Genomic DNA, 18,821 nt, shown 5'->3' on the forward strand with positions numbered 1-18,821 from the left:
CTTTTAAGGTATCCAGCCATCAATGGTGGTTACCTCCATAACTTTAAGGGCACCAGGTGTGACTGGAAAGAGAGCTGCATTGGCAGTAAATGTGTAATTTACTAGACATGTGTCATCCTCACACTTGATATGTGTCATACCATCAAATTATCATGCTCTATGGCATTAAATGGATCTGTAGTGAGGGTATTCTGTGACCTGATATTTCATTGGTCACTCATTGATGACCACAACCCCTAAGAATTTTTATTTCTATTACGAAATGGATAACGTCATAAAAAAAAAATGTTCAGTCAAAGGAAGGAAGGAAGGAAGGAAGGAAGGAAGGGAGGGAAGGAGGGAGGGAGGGAGGAAGGGAGGAAGGAAGGAAGGAGGGAGGAGGAGGGAGGGAAGGAGGGAGGGAGGGAGGGAGGGAGGGAGGGAGGGAATATATATATATATATATATATATATATATATATATATATATATATATATATATATATATATATATATATATATATATATATATATATATATATATATATATATATATATATATATATATATATATATATATATATATATATATATATACATATATATATACATATATATATACATATATATATATATACATATATATATACATATATACACACACAGTACTACCCCGCTTTACACGGTTTCACTTTCCGCGATTTCTCATTTACGTGGTACCTTGCCAGAACCAGACTTTCACTTTCCGCGGTGCATCTACTCATATACGCGGAGAAGTATAATTTTTTTTTTTATTTAGCTCATAAAATTTATACAAATTACCCGGCCAGAATATAATTTACATTGCTGGAATTCTTACAATATGATGATCATTTTGAATGTAAACATCATGGATTTTGCATTAGACATACAAATTTTAGATCTAAAGTAATAATTTGGTTTACACAAAGCAAATATTTTATCTTTTGTGCAAAATATATGAAGTTTACATTCAAAATATTCCCTGACCTGCAAGGAATCCAGAAATGTCAATTATGTTATCCTAACTTTAGTCTGAGGTATTATTTATTACTAAACGTTAAAATCTAGAGTTTTCACCCAAACATTAATCAGAGAGGTAGGAGCTAGTGAGCTGGGAAGAGGGGGGAGGGGGGATTTGAGTCCATTATTTGAATGGACATTAACCTGGCGACTGTATTTCTCTTAAATATTAATTGTGTGAGCATACCATCACAAAATTTAGATGTTATCTTTACTACAACATAGGTATTGTGTCGGAAAAAGTGGAGTTTGGGGGTCGGGCCAGTCTCTATTGGAATTAATCCCATATGTTCTGTTGTTCACTTTACGCGGTACCCTGTGGGTTCAATTGACCGCGTAAATCGGGGTACTACTATATATATATATTCACTGATAGGAAGACCCATTAAAATATAAAAAATTCTAACTAATCCATGTTCAAGAACTCTAGTTTTCATTTATTAAATTTATTATATAATATAGAAAACTAAACTCTATGTTAATCTTCTAAATAAGATATTTCCTGTCTATGAATACCGTATATACTCGTGTATAAACCGATCTCATACAGTATATAGTTTTTGGGTATAATTTGACCCAAGCTATTGAGAAATACAGTACAATACTAGGTATAAGCATAGACATAATTTGTAGCAAGACACCAGTTTCATACCAACGTGTCTTGGCTGTTACAACCACCATGACAGCTGATGCTATGAACAGTGTTAGTAACTTTGAAACCGAATTCCCGTCAGTTACCAACTCTTCTGAGGAAAAAATAAAATTATAAAGGGATCCCCCAAATTCGCAGGGGTTAGGTTCTCAAAATAGCCGCAAATCGCCAAATCCGCGAATAACATTTACGTTGCGAACTGGGGGTTCAATTTGTACTTGTGTACAAAGAAATGTATATTCCCTTTAAGTGTTTGCCCTTAGGATAATTATTTCTTTTACCTGTATTGCATATAATTATGTGTATGTGCAAGTGTGTGTGTGTGTGTGTGTGTGTCTGTGTGTGTCTGTCTGTGTGTGTGTAGACACACAAAAACACATACAAATAAATAATAATGGGAAAATACTTTCACAAATGATCAGAAACAAATTTATTGAAAATGTGAGTCTACTCTAAAGTCTGTGCTTTATTACTTTATTAATAAAACATGGACTTGTGGGTAGACTGTCACATTTTTTTTAACTTTGTTTCTGATTATTTGTGAAAGGATTTTCCAATTACAGGTATTATTTATTGGTATGTGTTTTGTGTGTGCGCATTTGTGTGTCTTAACACACACACACACATATATTTACAATACAGGTAAAGGAAATTACAGTCTCTAAAACAAATGGCTCCATTGTCCCAGAAACGAAAATGCCGGCAACTTTAAAACTACCCACAGACATTCTTGGGTACATCCAGGGTGTAATCCGCGAATAATAGAGGACTGCGAAATAAAAATCCACGAACTTGGGGGGGCTCCCTGTACACCAATAAATGAAAGGAAGAAATAAAAAAATACCAATAAATAAATAAAAATATTGTATGGTCATTTGGCTGCTGGACGATGAAATTTGTTAATCATTTCACTGCACTCAAAAGACAGCTCGGAACAGCTGAGATCCCTCACTTCCCAATTCCTCGCTTAGTAAAAAAAAAAAAAAAATACAAAAAAATACAATTTATCTCCCCAAAACCACAAGTTTAAAAATATCCATAATATAGCTGACAGCTTGGCCTGGAGTGGTAGAAAGAGGGCTAGAGGGATATGGCTATAATAACAAGTGTTGTGTTACTATTACAAATACAAACTCATATAAAATACTGAAAACAAACAAAAAATATGGAAAACTTAAGGAATATTATTATAGATGTAAAGTGTACTGTACAGTAACAGCCTTCTTTCCCAGCATTCATAAGCCATACCACCTACCTTTCTTATGATATTTAACAATTGCACTACTTCAAGCAACATTTGTATACAATCTAGATGAAAAAATAAAAGGCAGCTAAAATTATTAAGGAAAAGCTAAATAAAGTTTAACACAACTGCCATTTGCATAGAAACCATAGACGTTGGCTGCTTGGCCTCAAAACTTGCCATAGCAACACAGCCCAGTTAGGACAGTGCCTCTGTCTACCCCCTAGCAACGGAGCCTCCCCATCACACTCGGCTCCCTCCTCCCACTCCTGGGTGCAAAGTATTGTTTATTCCTTTTATGTGTTTGACCTTATGATAATTACGGGGTATTTATTTTGCACAATATGTATTTAAGATTTTGTGCATGCAAAAGAAAAAAATCGTATATCTACCCGAAATTATGAGTTGAAAAATAAACATTACTGTATATGTCACAGCTCTGCCTGGTAGGGAGAGGGCTAGGGGGTGTGGCTACAGTGACGAGTCTAACTTAGCAACAATGTCGTAAGCGATATCATCGGAGACAAATGAAAAGAAAATTATCTGTAACTCTACATTTGTATCGGGTATTTAAAGATTTAAAGCGGCATACATACTGAATGAGGTTCCGCTCTGCATGCAGCAACATAAAGAAACAATCTAGGAGTGTGGTAGACAAGCCCAGGATAAAGGAGCTTACTGATAAGGTTAACCTACTGCGAGCAAGTACCGGTTAGCTATCATTCATTGTATTGTAAATGTCCCTGAGAAATGTATGAATTTTAACCCATCAAAAATATTTTGAGTACAGTATATAGTTCTTCCCCCTACTTTTACATAAAAGTTTAATAATAAAAACTCAAATTGTATTCGAGTATATACGGTAAACATTTTATAAAGTAGCATTTTTCTTTCAAAACTGTTATTAAAATTAAGAAAACTTTATTGTTATTCATGACCATCAATTAATTGAGTAAAATATTCACCATATTACCTGAAAGGATTGGTAGAAGGTTGTGAGGTGATGGGTTGACTGGGGTCCCCCATGGCTTTGCCTCCATTCTCCAGTTCTTCATCACTCACTTCTTCCTGTAATTTAAAGTTGGTATGAGATTTATTAATACTGTACTGTATGGTCCAGTACTGAAGTACAATAACTTATCAAATAATTGGAATTAAGAATTTAGGAGGACCAATGTTAAGGATACACTAACTTACATTTATATATATTTTTTTAAATCTGGGATAACTCACATGAACAATACGGTACACATCTCAAGCGAATCTCTTTTCCAACTTAGTTTAATATATACTGCACACACATACTTCTGCAGACCATTAATTATTAGCACAAAACTATCTGGCTACCTAAGGGGTAGGAATCTAATTCTTGAACCCATGATACTCCTTAAATGTTTAAATTTTAATAAATACCAACATCGTTAACCCCTTCACTACAGGACATCACTTAAAATTTTATTTGGTTAATATTCACAGGCAAGAAATTCAATATTCACCGAAACCGTATACTGTACAGTACAGTATTGTACGTACAGTATATTATACTGTACTGTATACGGTATTTACTAAAACAAGAAGCTTGTTACTACTGTACATTTAACATCCCTGTAATAGTTACAATAAAGACTGTGCCTTAATATACTACAATGGGTAGTGATCAAGAACTGGTGGAGTTAGTTGAAATTTCCATAAGCATCAAAGTTTATACCAGCTAAGTATCTCATAAGCTTAAATGATATAAAAGCTTAAATAATGCTTCAAGACTGAAAGGACAGTCAGTTTTCCGTGTGCTAAGTGACACCAAAGTACCATAACTGTGGCATTAATCAATTAATTTAATCCTCCTCCAATTACCAGTTTATTCCCATCCTTTGCAATATTAATTCATGAACAACAAGTCTGCATTATTGGTACAGTACAGTAGTACCCCGATTTACGTGATTTACGCGGTCAATTGAACCCACAGGGTACCGCGGAAAGTGAAAACTGCGTAAAGTGAACAACAGAACATATGGGATTAATTCCAATAGAGACTGGCCCGACCCCCAAACTCCACTTTTTCCGACACAATACCTATGTTTTAGTAAAAATAACATCTAAATTTTATGATGGTATGCTCACACAATTAATATTTAAGAGAAATACAGTCGCCAGGTTAATGTCCATTTAAATAATGGACTCAAATCCCCCTCCCCCCCTTCCCAGCTCACTAGCTCCTACCTCTCTGATTAATGTTTGGGTGAAAACTCTAGATTTTAACGTTTAGTAATAAATAATACCTCAGACTAAAGTTAGGATAATATAATTGACATTTCTGGATTCCTTGCAGGTCAGGGAATATTTTGAATGTAAACTTCATATATTTTGCACAAAAGATAAAATATTTGCTTTGTGTAAACCAAATTATTACATTAGATCTAAAATTTGTATGTCTAATGCAAAATCCATGATGTTTATATTCAAAATGATCACCATATTGTAAGAATTCCAGCAATGTAAATTATATTCTGGCCGGGTAATTTGTATGAAATTTATGAGCTAAAACACATATCTTCAGTAAATAAACAAAGAAATATTCTTCAAGGACACTATCTGTCAATCAAAATACTCCGCCCTAGCTGGGTCGGTCCCTCCCTCCCTCCCTCCCCACCCACCACCTTCCCTCCCTACCAGAGAAGCGTTTGGGAAAAAATAGTAAAGGTTGTACCTCTCTAGTCCGGCAACCTCGGGACCTGACCGGTGCCGGACCATGGAAATTCACCCTTTTTCTGGATAGATAGTGACTTGTGCTTATGCTTGGAAGCACTAGCACAACTTTCTCTGCATCATGGTCTCTTTGAAGACATATTGAAGGGTTAAATGTCGTATAGTAGTTTCTCAAATTTCGCGAGTTTTTAATTCTCAACGTATTTTATTGGAACACAAAAAAATAAATAAATAAAAATTTTGACGGCGGAAACTTGAATTTCGAATGGTTTGAACGGCCCGCCAACATGCAGACAACGTGCATAATCGTGTAAACAGCGTCATTTCTCTTATGTACAAAAGATTCATTATTGTTATTACTGAATGTCATTTTTATTGAATTAATGTTTATGTGTGCAAAATGAGCAATACAATTCATTAATAATACGTAGAATATTAAAACACGAGGAAATGAGACAGCATTGTTTTCGTTGATTACAAAACCAGTGACTGACTGGTTCTACATATAAAACTGAAGAAAATAAGACCTTGGTTGTAGCTGTAGTAAAATTAATATGGTTGTTTTTAGTAATGTTATTTAATGTTAATAAATGGAACAATAGAAGTAGCTAACCATTAATGGTATGTAAGTGCGCACATGTGAAAACATATCGTCATTACTCTACATAAGAATATGAAAGCAACACTTATTTACTGCTCATATATATTGAAGGGTTAAATGTTGTACTCTGTATAGACAAGCAGAGAGAGAGAGAGAGAGAGAGCAGCCGAACTGCCGGATGTAAACAAACCTTAATTTCCCGCGGCTTTGTTTTTGTTTTTTAAGGGGATTAGCCCACCCAGGCATAGGTCACTGACCCACACTGGGGCCTGAGGGGCAAAAATTTAATACTCTTGTAATAATAAAAATAATTCAGATAAGCCAAAAAAAAAAAAAAAAAAAAGCTGCCTATCTACCTATTGGACAAACTAAAATCGTTCCGGACCACGGGAGTTTCCGGACTAGAGAGGTACAACTTGTATATTTACATTTTTAGTAATAAATAATAACTCAGACTAAAGTTAGGATAATATAATTTGAAATTTCTGGATTCCTTGCAGGTCAGGGAATATTTTGAATGTAAACCTCATATATTCTGCACAAACGATAAAATATTTGTTTTGTGTAAACCAAATTATTACATTAGATCTAAAATTTGTATGTCTAATGCAAAATCCATGATGGTTATATTCAAAATGATCACCATATTGTAAGAATTCCAGCAATGTAAATTATATTCTGGCCAAGTAATTTGTATGAATTTTATGAGCTAAAAAAAAATAAAAAATTATACTTCACCGCGTATATGAGTAGATGCACCGCGGAAAGTGAAAGTCCGGTTCTGGCAATTTACCGCGTAAATGAGAAATCGCGGAAAGTGAAACCGTGTAAAGCAGGGTAATACTGTACCGTAATTGAAGTTCTTGTACTGTACTCATCTTCTCTTTTCATTTCTTTAGTTAAGTATTATACATGTGAATCACATGATGTGGTATTAATCATACTACTGTACTGTACCACAAATGGTGGCTTTAGCATCCATTTTTTTTTCTTAAAGTGGCAATGAGACACGATCACCTATGGCAATTTCCAACACAATAATGTAATACTGTACTGTATAAAATTTGTATATTTTCAATGTACTGTACAGTACAGTAATACCCGAAAGCCATTTTAAGCTGAAAAAATTCAAGATACATTCAAAGAGGAATTTATGCCCTTTTATAATAAAGTGGTTACTGTGACATGGTTTTAAAAGCATGAGGCCATACTACAGTCCTTTATCACCTAACCCTTCTATAAAAAGAAAATCCTGGTCTGGTCTAAGAATATCAATTCCTTCTCTCACTTTAAGAGTTTATAGCCTGAAAAATGATCACTTCACAAAATAGGACAAACATTATACTGTATATTTAATTAGTCTCTACCATTTACACTGGTCATGAGTGGTTCAGCAGTACAAAATACACTTACCATGTATGAGTGACCTATTACAATTCTGTCTAGTGTTCTCTATTCCTTTACTTAAATGTGAGGTGCTCAGGCTATGTGCTCTATGCCCTGGTGAAAACACTAATTATGGGGGAACTATGAGAATGATCTTTCTCAAGCTGGACTCTATTTCAGTTGGTTACACATCACAAAGTGGTCTGCAACACTTTCAAAGGCTCCATACAACCCATCATGTAGAGTAATACAGTCTCTCCTCGACTTACGACGGGGTTCTGTCCCGACGACCAGGTCGTAAGTCGAAAAGGCAAAAATAATACATAGAAATTCTAAAAAGGGTGACTCTTTTTCTTCTCAGCACCACGAGGACTCTCACTTTTACTCTTGCCAGCCATTTTAAAGGGAATTACACACAAAATTTTGTCAGTACACAGCGCGATCACTTTGGTCGGGACTCGAAAATACGTAATGAGAAAAATATTTTATACGACCATGGCCGTCGTATGTCCAGGTTGTCGCCAGTCGAATATGTCGTAAGATGAGGAGAGACTGTATTCCAATTTCTTGATATCCTAGCATTTCACAACATTTACATTATCCAGTCTTTAATAGCTTACCTTTTTAAATTTCCCTTATACTGTACAGTAAATACTGTACCATACATTGTGAAGCAACCCTCATTCTATTTTTTTTTAAACAAGTTAAAGTTACCCATCCTTCAACTGGATGATAGTCAAAGCAGCAGGTAGGACTTTCAAATTATGCTTCAAATACCACTGGTGAGTTTTTCTCATTACATTGTAAAGCAGCTAAAACAACTATCTGTGCATACTTTGTGGGAAGCAATATGAGACCATGGAAGATAAATTTTGGTATATGAGGGCTGCCACTAGTCACACGTAAAATTTCATAGCATATCAACCCCCACCTGCACAGATAGTTGTTTTAGCTACGGTACAAGATGGAGAGTGGCTAGCAACAATTTTCAGGAAGACTCTGTATGACCATCTGACCATTAATGTAGCACAAGGACATGAGAGCATGTATTTCACTCTTGTTAATTATAGTGCATGTACTGTACTTACCCTTTTCAAAATTCAATGAAACGGTTTAAAAACTATAAAAAATTTCCTAAATACAGTTTCTCACCAAATTTACTTAGAACAGCAAATCTTGCTCTACTTTTTTTTCTTTTGGCTGCATAAGGTATTTAGTATTTTTATAATACTGTACCAACTGCTGTAGTTAAGTGCTGTACTGTACAGATATAGAAATTACACAACTTTTGAAAGTATACAGTACCTGTGCTTACTGTATACCGTAATGTTAATTTTTTTCAACATTTTTTAAACCTCAATTTCATCCAATGCCTCATGAAAGGTGCAGGAATATAGCCTCACAATCCAACAGGGTCTTACTATAAAAAGAAGAGAATAAGGTATGTGTGAGGGCACCACCAAATACCTGCAAGTTAAGTACAGTATAGTACTGTATTCTATAAGGCCCCAAAGAAGATTCCTTACAGACAGACATGTGGTTTCTGAGGTTAAAGTTTAAATTTGATTGAAAATTTATTATATTTTAGTACATTAAAATAATAAATTCTGTCCTAGGTTTTCTTTTCTGGTATGTGTGTAAATGAAAATTGCTCAAAATAACCACTAACCCCTTCACTTCAGGGACACCACTTTTAATTCAGTATTACAGTAGTATTTTATTTGGCAAATGCCAAACAATTCCCTCAAGTCACTTACCCTACACTGCAAGACTGTAACTTGACATTAAAATAAATTTAATGCATTTAACATCCTAGAATAGGGATTGGATGAGTGTCTAGGAGAAAGATTATAATTGAACCATGCTAATAGAGCATTATTAGATACAGTGTCCTGGAGGTTTTTTTGTCATGGATATTCCCTTGTGGGGGTTCCAAAGGCATGATGTGAGAGATTGAATCATTAACTAATATTAACCCTCAACTGTTATCATCATTATTAATGAATGTACTGTATATAATATATTGCAAAATCCCCCCCCCCACTCTTTTTTACCTTAACAGACAACTTCTTTCATCAATTAATTTTTTTATCTCACAGAATAATTTTCACAATATTAAAACTGGCAGCTTCATATCATCTTCACAATCCCTCAATTATGCTATTACTACTGTAACTGGTTCTGAAATCATGTTCTAAAGCAGTATGATATCCCACTTTCTAGCTATGGGAGAGATCCCCACAGAATTTTGTCTTGTGCAGGGAGGCATCTATATTCTTGAGGCAGGAAAACTGCATTTGAATCAAGAAAAAGGATGCATAAACAGCCACTAATTCTAACAAACCATGATTTATGAAGCAAGCTCTGACCATGCCTCAATGGTTGCTTTGAGAGCTAGCCATGGAATAGGTACCTGGGATGAAACCTTTGCTTCACTTAATCCCATCTTAAACTTGGGTCTCAGACATCAATACTACCATCTTCTTGACAATACAGAAACCTACTAAGGAAGGACAAAAGAATTAATTGATATACCAAACCCCAATCTTTTGTTACATGATCTACAGGTCATCCAACAAGTGACCTGTGTAATTCCATGCCACTTCATACTTTGTTTCTTGCAGGAAATTTAGTTGCCAAAACTGGACGACTTGACATAAGATTGGGGATAAAGCTGAAGGTAAAGGGGTTTTAGTATCCTGTTGGCAAGGAACAAATGGGAGGTTGAGTATAAAATTGGCAAATTCATGTCTCAGAAGTCTGGTTTTCCGCAAATCCGTGCATTTTCATGAGCGTTCCCCAATTACCGTGTTTATTTCTTGTCCATGCTCATATGAGAAAAAATAAAATAAAATTATTACACTACTTTAATGTGGCTTAGAAATAAAGAAATTACAATACAACTAGACCCCGACTCACGACTGCTTCGACTTACGATCGTCGGGACTTACGACCGCCGCAGTTGTGACCATTTTTTTTTTCAAATGACACACGCATTTTCTATACCGAAACGTTTCCATTTAATGTAGTCTCCATGTATAATTAGAAAATTATGGGGCCCCATGTGCATTCAGCTGACTACATTATAGGTAAGTGCTCAGTCACACTGTATCCATTCCTCATTATTTATTACTTTCACTGTACTGTATCCATTCCTCATTATTTATTACTTTTACTGTACTGTATTTCATTGTAGATTTTTTATCTATGTCGGACTTACGACCTGGATTTGGGTCCCTAACCCCGTCGTAAGTCGGGGTCTAGCTGTACTTTAAAATAAGAAAAATTAAGAGAATGGATGTGTATATGTGGTAAGTGAATATAAATATGTATTGAGGTAGTGAGCTGTAAGTGTGTCGTCGACTCAATGGCCCAGCAGCCAGCCATGCTCCCTCCCCCAATGTAACATCAAGGCAAACACACAGCGCACCGCGGTTGCAGCCGTACATCTCTGAGTCAGCTGGGTGGCTGCCTGGCTAACTGTGTCACATTGCCCAGAGGATGGTTTGAGTGTGGAAGGGGCTATTTTTTGTATATAAATTATGTGCTATTATATTTTATGATATGCTATGAATCAATTTTATAGTTTATCATAGCAATTTCTGATCATTTTTGACATTTCATTTGAAATTTGTTCAAATTATGCTAACCTTGTGCTCACTAAATCGTTTAACTCGGAACCATATTGTTCAAATAGTGAAATTAGTGTTCAAGAACTGTCCATAAATATGGCATTGGAGTGTAAGTTTGAAACAACAAAGATTTATGTTGTACAATTAGATTTATTTATTAGCAAATGATTAGCAAGTTTTCCTATGCTTGTTCCACAAATCCGTGCCTTTCGGAAATTCGGGCATGGTGGGATACCAATTAGCACGAATTTGCGAGGTCAGACTGTATTATAGAATGCTTCAAAAAGTGACCAGTAGGAGTTCCAAGCCAGGCAAAAACTGCACAACTTAAATTTGTCAAATACATCAACATATTACAGTGACATAACTGAAGTTATAGATACATTAAAATAGCAAAGGTGTTAATACATAAAAGAAATCACATTTTATAACTCAATGGCTGATCTATTCCAAATCAATGAAAACTTCTTGGATCATAGTTACCTTAGGACATACTTACTTTGGAACTTGATGGGCCTGGTTGATTGGTTATTACCCCCTCTCGCTGGTCGGGCTGAACAACAAGAGGAAGGGATAGCAGTTACTAAGCTACTCCACGCAAGTATTCAAAGCTTCACTGCTCCCCCACTGTGCTCTCACATGGGTCTGACCTTATGGATTACTTCCCAATATTGCTTTTATTTTTATTTTTTGTTATTTATTTATTTTTTTTTTTTGAAGACTGATGATACTTTTCATTTACTAAATCATGACTACACATTAATGATTTACTCATAAGCCAGCATACCGCATAAATTTTAAAGGCCAAGATTATTTTTTGCCCTAACATTCAAAGAATGATTATGAGTAGTTCATAAAGAAACATATACAAAGTACAAAAGCAAATACAAAAGCTTTAAGTACTATAATTTGTTCTATACTTCACTAATCATGGACAATTCTATCATTAAGAACATTAAAATCAATCAGTATCAAAATAACTGAAAAAGCTCTTCAGGTTAAATGAAGGCAACTGGTAAATTTTTAATACCTGCACTGGCAAAGCAAGAGAATGAGCAAGTCACAATACTGAGCCAGTCCTAGTATGAGCACAGCAGGTGAGTCTCGGCCTATGGTCTTTCACCAGGTCAAAATAATGGCTGGCCATGCAATACATACACAGGCAGGGAATTACACGCGACATCTACACACAAACAAGATAACAGTTGCCATGCTTCAGTCATTAAAATATTCAGACTACTTGAGATAAAGAATTATTCTCTGGATGTTTTATCAATTTATGTATTATAGAGACAATATTAAATAATATCAAATACAAAAATAATTTTTTTTTTTAAAAGTGTCAATAATGTACATGACAATATTTTCTGGTAAAATCAACTCTGAAAATTACCTCAAAATTACCCATTAAAACTCTGGTTATTACCATAATATTTAAGTTACCAGGTAAATTAATTTTAAAATCAATCATTATTATACATGGGGCAAAAGTTCAGGCAGAAAATTCTTAAAAATACATTTTGGATTTGTTACATAACATCTGGGAACTCCTGTACTGTACTTAATAAATTAAAATTCCTTTTGACTTATATAAAACATGATAATTTTTCTGGTGAGGCTCATGGCTTTGTTGCTATAATAAGGGAAAATCATCCTTATAACTTTACAGCAAGTTTCCTCAAATTTATACTGTATGATTTGGTAAAAGTGCAAAAAACCAAACTGGAAAACTGAAGGCAGTGGCTAAATTACTAATCACGGCAACATAGCCAGACTGGCTAAATTATGGGTTATCCACTATTTCTGTAATAGAGTACTAATGATATAGTATTTACTGTATTATCAACCACATATTACTAATTAAGTTATCCTAACCAACCAAACCTACCTAACCGGGGGTTCCAGTTCTTTTGTGAGGGAAACGTCATTGAAGAAAATGTCTTAGAATTGTCTAACCTATTGGCTGCAAAGATAAAATTTCCATGATTCGGTTGATGGCAACAAATGCAATAATACCTTTTCTAGTAGTTTTCTGATTTTAAAGTCATGATATCTCAGTTAGGGTAAAATGCATTAAAAGTGTCATAAAAGAAAATCTTCTTTCTGTCTGAAATTATCATTAAACACAAAAAAAAATTATATCCAATTACATTCTTTTCTACAGTATAAATTGACCCACAGCTCAGCCTCATCTGCTCTAAGTTCTAATGGGTGGCAAATTGGCTACACAATTACATGCCATTTCCACGGACATTATTCCTTGTTTAGGATAATGTATAACTAAAAAAATAAAATAAAAATAAAAATGTATAAATAAATATCATTACAGTATAAGTCATGTTTTTCCTTGCATAACACAATGTACTGTACTAATATATCATTACTTCTATTACATAAACAATGGACTAGCCAAATAGCCCAAAACAGCCTGTCAGACTATTTTGCTGTGACCGGTAATGTAGCCTATTTGAAAACTGAAACATAAAATTCCATTTTAGGACATAAGGGAAGAAATAACCAAGGTGCAAGATTCACACCATTAACCGTATTTGTTGCAACAAGGGCCTCTGTGGACCCTTTGTATGTTATCCTCTAATTTTGACTCTACAGTTATTCTCATTGCTCTGGCGTTGATATTTCTTGACCTTAACATTATTCCCAGTCATTGTTAATATAAAATATGATTACCGAACATCAATTTATCACAATCTATTTTCTTTTCCTCTGCCACTCTCCGGTTCAATTCATCACTAATCATTATATATAACCGACACACTTCAATACATTCTACATGTACTATCTCCAATCATACATACCGGTATTTATTTTTCCCTGTAGCCTTTTTCTACACATTTGAATCACTTTTGTTTATATTCACTATCAATTTTCACTAAGTACATTCACTTCCAAACTCATACACTGATATTTGTAACTTTTTCTTCCAGATTATCCACTAGCTCAAGGTCACCTACAACAACTGAGCTTCTCAACTGCTCCCAATCTTCAACCCCTCCCCTTTACCCCCCACCTGTATACATGTACCAACCATGTTTTAATAATTTCTTTAAATATATCAGCTACATTGTTTCTTCAGCCCATTGACTTTTTAAACCCTATTTATTTATCTCTCTCTCATACCGAACCATCCAATCACTAATAATATCGCTTCTACTAAGTAATAGTAGTGAATTCACATTACTTAAAATTACATTTAATTCTTCTCTCCATTATCAAGTAGTGTAACAATCTTATATCTTCTTCAGTATCCTACCACCATGTATACACAGTACAGGGTGTAAACAAAGTTCTTCTATTTTGAACCATATACTGTACTGTATTCTCCATTATCAACCCTCTCTCTCAGCACACATTTCTATCAATCCCCTTCACTTCCCTATCACCAATTCTTCCATTTAAATTTCCCATCTCTATCATTAACATTTTCACAAAGCCTTCAATATAAATATATTGTTCAAGTGTATTCATTGTAACCCACCTTCTTTCCCTACTCTTAACCTGATTCACAATATTCTGCAAGTGGCATCCTTATGTTCTAATTTTACATATCATCAAGTAGAAAAACCTCTACACCTTTCTTTTGCTCTCTGACACTCCTTCAATTTGTCCCTTTACCCCCAAGCTCTATTTCACATAAAATAGGGATATCAAGGTTCCTTTCACCCATCATATTTCCAATCACTCTGTCCTTATCACTCCTGATTACATCCATGAATATTGACATATTCCATTGTGATTTGCTTTTGTTTCTTTTCAGTTGATTATAAAATGGTGAGGTTAGCAGTGTTATGCCCCTGGATTAGAAATGATGATACATCAAGTCCTAAGCAGATATTCTACTCTTTCAGAATTGTTGCACCTGTTAGATGGTTGCAACAGTTAGGGTTAAAACATCCTCCAACAGAGTCCACCTATTGCCAAATGACAATAACAAGTTAGCAGCAAGGTAAACTATCCTCATGGACAAGGTAGGACAATGTTTATGCTTCAAGTAGCACTCCCTCATCCATTTTAACCATGGTCAAAGATTTTATCTCATTTCTTCTGGCTGTTTGCTAAAGGTCCAGATCAAAACCTAACTCATGACACAAAGGCCACTACAGCTTAAAGGAATTCCACCTTCATTTCATTTTGTGCGCTCCATCTAACTGCAGCGCATGGGCATTATAGTTCTATACGGCTGACAACTGTGTGACCAAAAAAACACTCCCCAATCTGTGGCATAACCAATCAAATACTGTAGTAATAAATAGATATGGTACAATAGAGTGCTATAATAGCATATTGTCCTTAGTTGATCTATGTGAAGATATTTGCAACTATTCTGCCTATTTAAGATTAGGAGCTCTTCTCAATTTAGTGAAACACCAGGAATTGAGAAAGTACGAGTATAAACTTCCTTTTATGACCAAACGGGTCAGAATTGATTTAATCTATACAGGTACTGTATTATGGGTTTTGACCCTGACCTGATTCTTTGTTGGAACTCAATCAGCTGTTATCGGATCAAATTTTCAACACTATTTAGATGAAGTGAAAAGTGTTGTTCAGCTTCAACAACTATATATTGTCATAACTTCTCTCATAATGTACCCTGCTGAATATTTGTTAAGACCCTCTACTAAGCGGGCAGATTCTGTAAGTGAATGTCTTAAAAGTATAGGTCTCATGGGGCACTTATTGAAAACCTGTGGGTTATAAAAAATAAAAATTAAATTAAATGGCTACAATTTTTAGTGAGCTTACCAAAAACATCCAGGTACTGGATTATTATTTTACAAAGCAGAAAATATATTGATCACAAGTAGTATTTCATAATAATGTAACAAATCCTATGTATGGGAAAAAAATTATATAGTGAAAGTGATATAACCTCAAGAGATTAATTTCCTTTGCACATATAAATTATAATCACTGAAAATTTGCCTTTAATTTGCCATGCCATAGTGCCATACAATGAATATCCTCAATATCATTACTCTTAAAAAAAAAACACACACACAGAGTAAGTCCTCGTATAACGTTGTCCCGCTTAACGTTGTTTTAGTACAACGTTCTCTAAACTTTAGAGACCAAAATTTCTTTTAACGTCTCGGCGATCCGATACTACGTCGTTTTGCGTTCACGGACTACTTTCTACAGAGCATCACCCACTCTCGTCTGGCCGCACTACACTCTCTCGGCTCGGCATGCTGCCCTCACTCACGGAGCGTCACAGCGTTCCCAAGCCAGTCTCTGTTACGACTTCACATCATTCGTATTTGCTTAAGTACTTTTGCTCTAAAACTGTACTCTAACCATTCGAAATGGCTTTCAAGTGCCTATAAAATGCTACTGATGCTAGTGTAGTGAGGAGGCAACGTAAGACCATTACCCTGGCTACGAAAATGGATGTATTAACCCGATTTGAAAAAGGGGAACATGCTGTGGACATAGCCACTGTGCTTGGCCTAACCCCCACAACAGTACATACTATCCGGATCAACACTGACAAGATTAAGGTTAGTGCTGGAAGTGGTTCTTCTCTGAGTGCAACTAAGACAACTCGTACTAGAAGCACTGTGATAGAAAAAGTGGAAAAGATGCTGGCTATGTGGATGGAGGACCAGAACACAATGCACCTGTGAGCCTTATGGTTATCCAGAATAAGGTCAGATCCTTGTTTGATGACATAAAGGCAGAAGTGGGTGAATGATCGAAGGAAGAGAACTTTACGGCCAGCCGAGGCTGGTTTCAACAATTTAAGCGTCGTTATAACTTCCACAATATTAAGATGACTGGTGAAGCTGTCAGTTCAGATACAGTTGCTGCCGAAACATTCCCGCCAAAATTCAAATGGATTATCCAGGAAGGAGGCTACTCATCGAAGCAAGTCTTCAATGTGGATGAGACTGGTCTCTTTTGGAAGAGGATGCCTGAGAGAACCAATACCTCCAAGGAGGAGAAAACAGCGCCAGGTTTTAAAGCGGCAAAAGACCGCTTGACGCTGCTGCTTGGCGCGAACGCTGCCGGTGACTTCAAGCTGAAGCCGATGTTGATTTCTCGCGCTGCCAACCCACGGGCCCTGAAAGGTTACTCTAAGGATCACCTTCCTGTGATCTACAAGGCAAATAAGAAGGCATGGATAACCAGCACCATATTTAGCCAGCGGTTGAACGTGTACGCCGTCCCTGCAATGACGCTATACTGTGCCAAGGAGAACCTTGACCAAAATTTTTCTGATCGTTGACAATGCTCCAGCTCATCCTCCCAATCTCGACGACTTGCATGACAGTGTAAAAATTGTATTCCTGCCTCCCGACACGACAGCATTGATGCAGCCTATGGACTAAGGCGTCATCGCCACATTCAAGGCGTATTATTTATGCTGTACCATAGCTCAGCTGCTCAAGGCTACAGACGGAGAAGACAAACCTGCGATCCGAGAATATTGGTGTGGCTTCAACATTCTTCCTCCAATTGACAACATTGGCAAGGCATGGGAAGAGGTTTCAGAAAGTTGCCTGAATGGTGTGTGGCTTAAATTATGGCCCGAGTGCGTCAACAGTTTTACTGGATTCACCGACCTAATCTCAGCTGTGAATAGGGATATCCTCAGCTTGGCTAGACAGGCAGGCTTTGATGAGCTGGAATCAGAGGATGTCCTGGCATTCCATACAGAAGAGCTCACCAACGAAGATCTACAACAACTAACAGAACACAGTCCCATTGAAGACGACAACGAAAACGACAAACGCTAACTTCCAAGAGGATGGCAGAATCGTTCGACATGTTCCAGCAAGCAATGCAAATCCTCATAGATGACGACCCAACAGAGAACATGGCTGAAAGGTTCAACGCAGCATTGATGACAGTCTTGGTTGTTACACTGAGATCTATAAGGAGGAGAAGAGTAGCACCAACCATTCAACACTGGATTCATTTGTTTGTCGCGGGACGGCAGAAGCAGCTTCTTCACAACAGCCAGCAGCTGAGAAGGAACAAAAAGCCGCCGAGGAGGGGCAAACAACAACGGAGGAGGAGCAAACTTCAACGGAGGAGGAGCAAACTTCAACGGAGGAGGAGCAACAACGGAGGAGGAGCAAACTTCAACGGAGGAGGAGCAAACTTCAACGGAGGAGGAGCCCCAGTCAGAGGAGTAGGAGGCAGCCGCAGAGTCTCAGTGGCTCACCACCACTCGCTTTACCACCTCTGCTCATCGGTGAGTACCAAAACAAACTGTGTGGGCTGGGGAATGTAACTCCTGTGTTTTATCTATTTCTTATGGGGAAAATTGATCAGCTTAACGTTGTTTCGTATAAAGTCGCATTTTTAGGAACGTCACTCTCGTGTGTGTGCGTGTGTGTGTGTCTGTGTGTGTGTGTGTGCGCGCGCGTCTGTCCGTGCGTGCGCGTCTGTCCGTGCGTGCGAGTCTGTCCGTGCGTGCGTGTGTGTGTGTGTGCGTCCGTGTGTGTGCATGTGTGTGTGTGTTCAATATGGAAGATTGCAAAGGATCTTACAGAGTAACACATTGGGATAATAATACCCTGTACAGTACAGTACATGGATATTTCAACATTCTAG

General features: G+C 36.4%; 1 protein-coding gene across 15 annotated transcripts in view; it reads right to left on the reverse strand.

Moving 5' to 3' along the window:
* LOC121864252 (dnaJ homolog subfamily C member 5-like) overlaps positions 1-18,821 on the reverse strand; it is a 102,941-nt gene that overhangs the window by 38,390 nt on the left and 45,730 nt on the right. For 9 of the 15 annotated variants that reach the window (XM_042363315.1, XM_042363316.1, XM_042363327.1 and 6 more), the window contains 2 exons: positions 11,740-11,793; positions 3,889-3,983 (listed from right to left, as the gene is read on the reverse strand). In XM_042363315.1, coding sequence (XP_042219249.1) covers positions 3,889-3,983; positions 11,740-11,793 — 149 coding nt within the window. The remainder of the gene's footprint in view (positions 1-3,888; positions 3,984-11,739; positions 11,794-18,821) is intronic. The other 6 variants (XM_042363329.1, XM_042363326.1, XM_042363323.1 and 3 more) reach the window with 1 other exon arrangement.

Source organism: Homarus americanus, unplaced genomic scaffold (assembly GCF_018991925.1).
Source record: "Homarus americanus isolate GMGI-L3 unplaced genomic scaffold, GMGI_Hamer_2.0 scaffold26351, whole genome shotgun sequence".
Lineage (NCBI taxonomy): Eukaryota > Metazoa > Arthropoda > Malacostraca > Decapoda > Nephropidae > Homarus > Homarus americanus.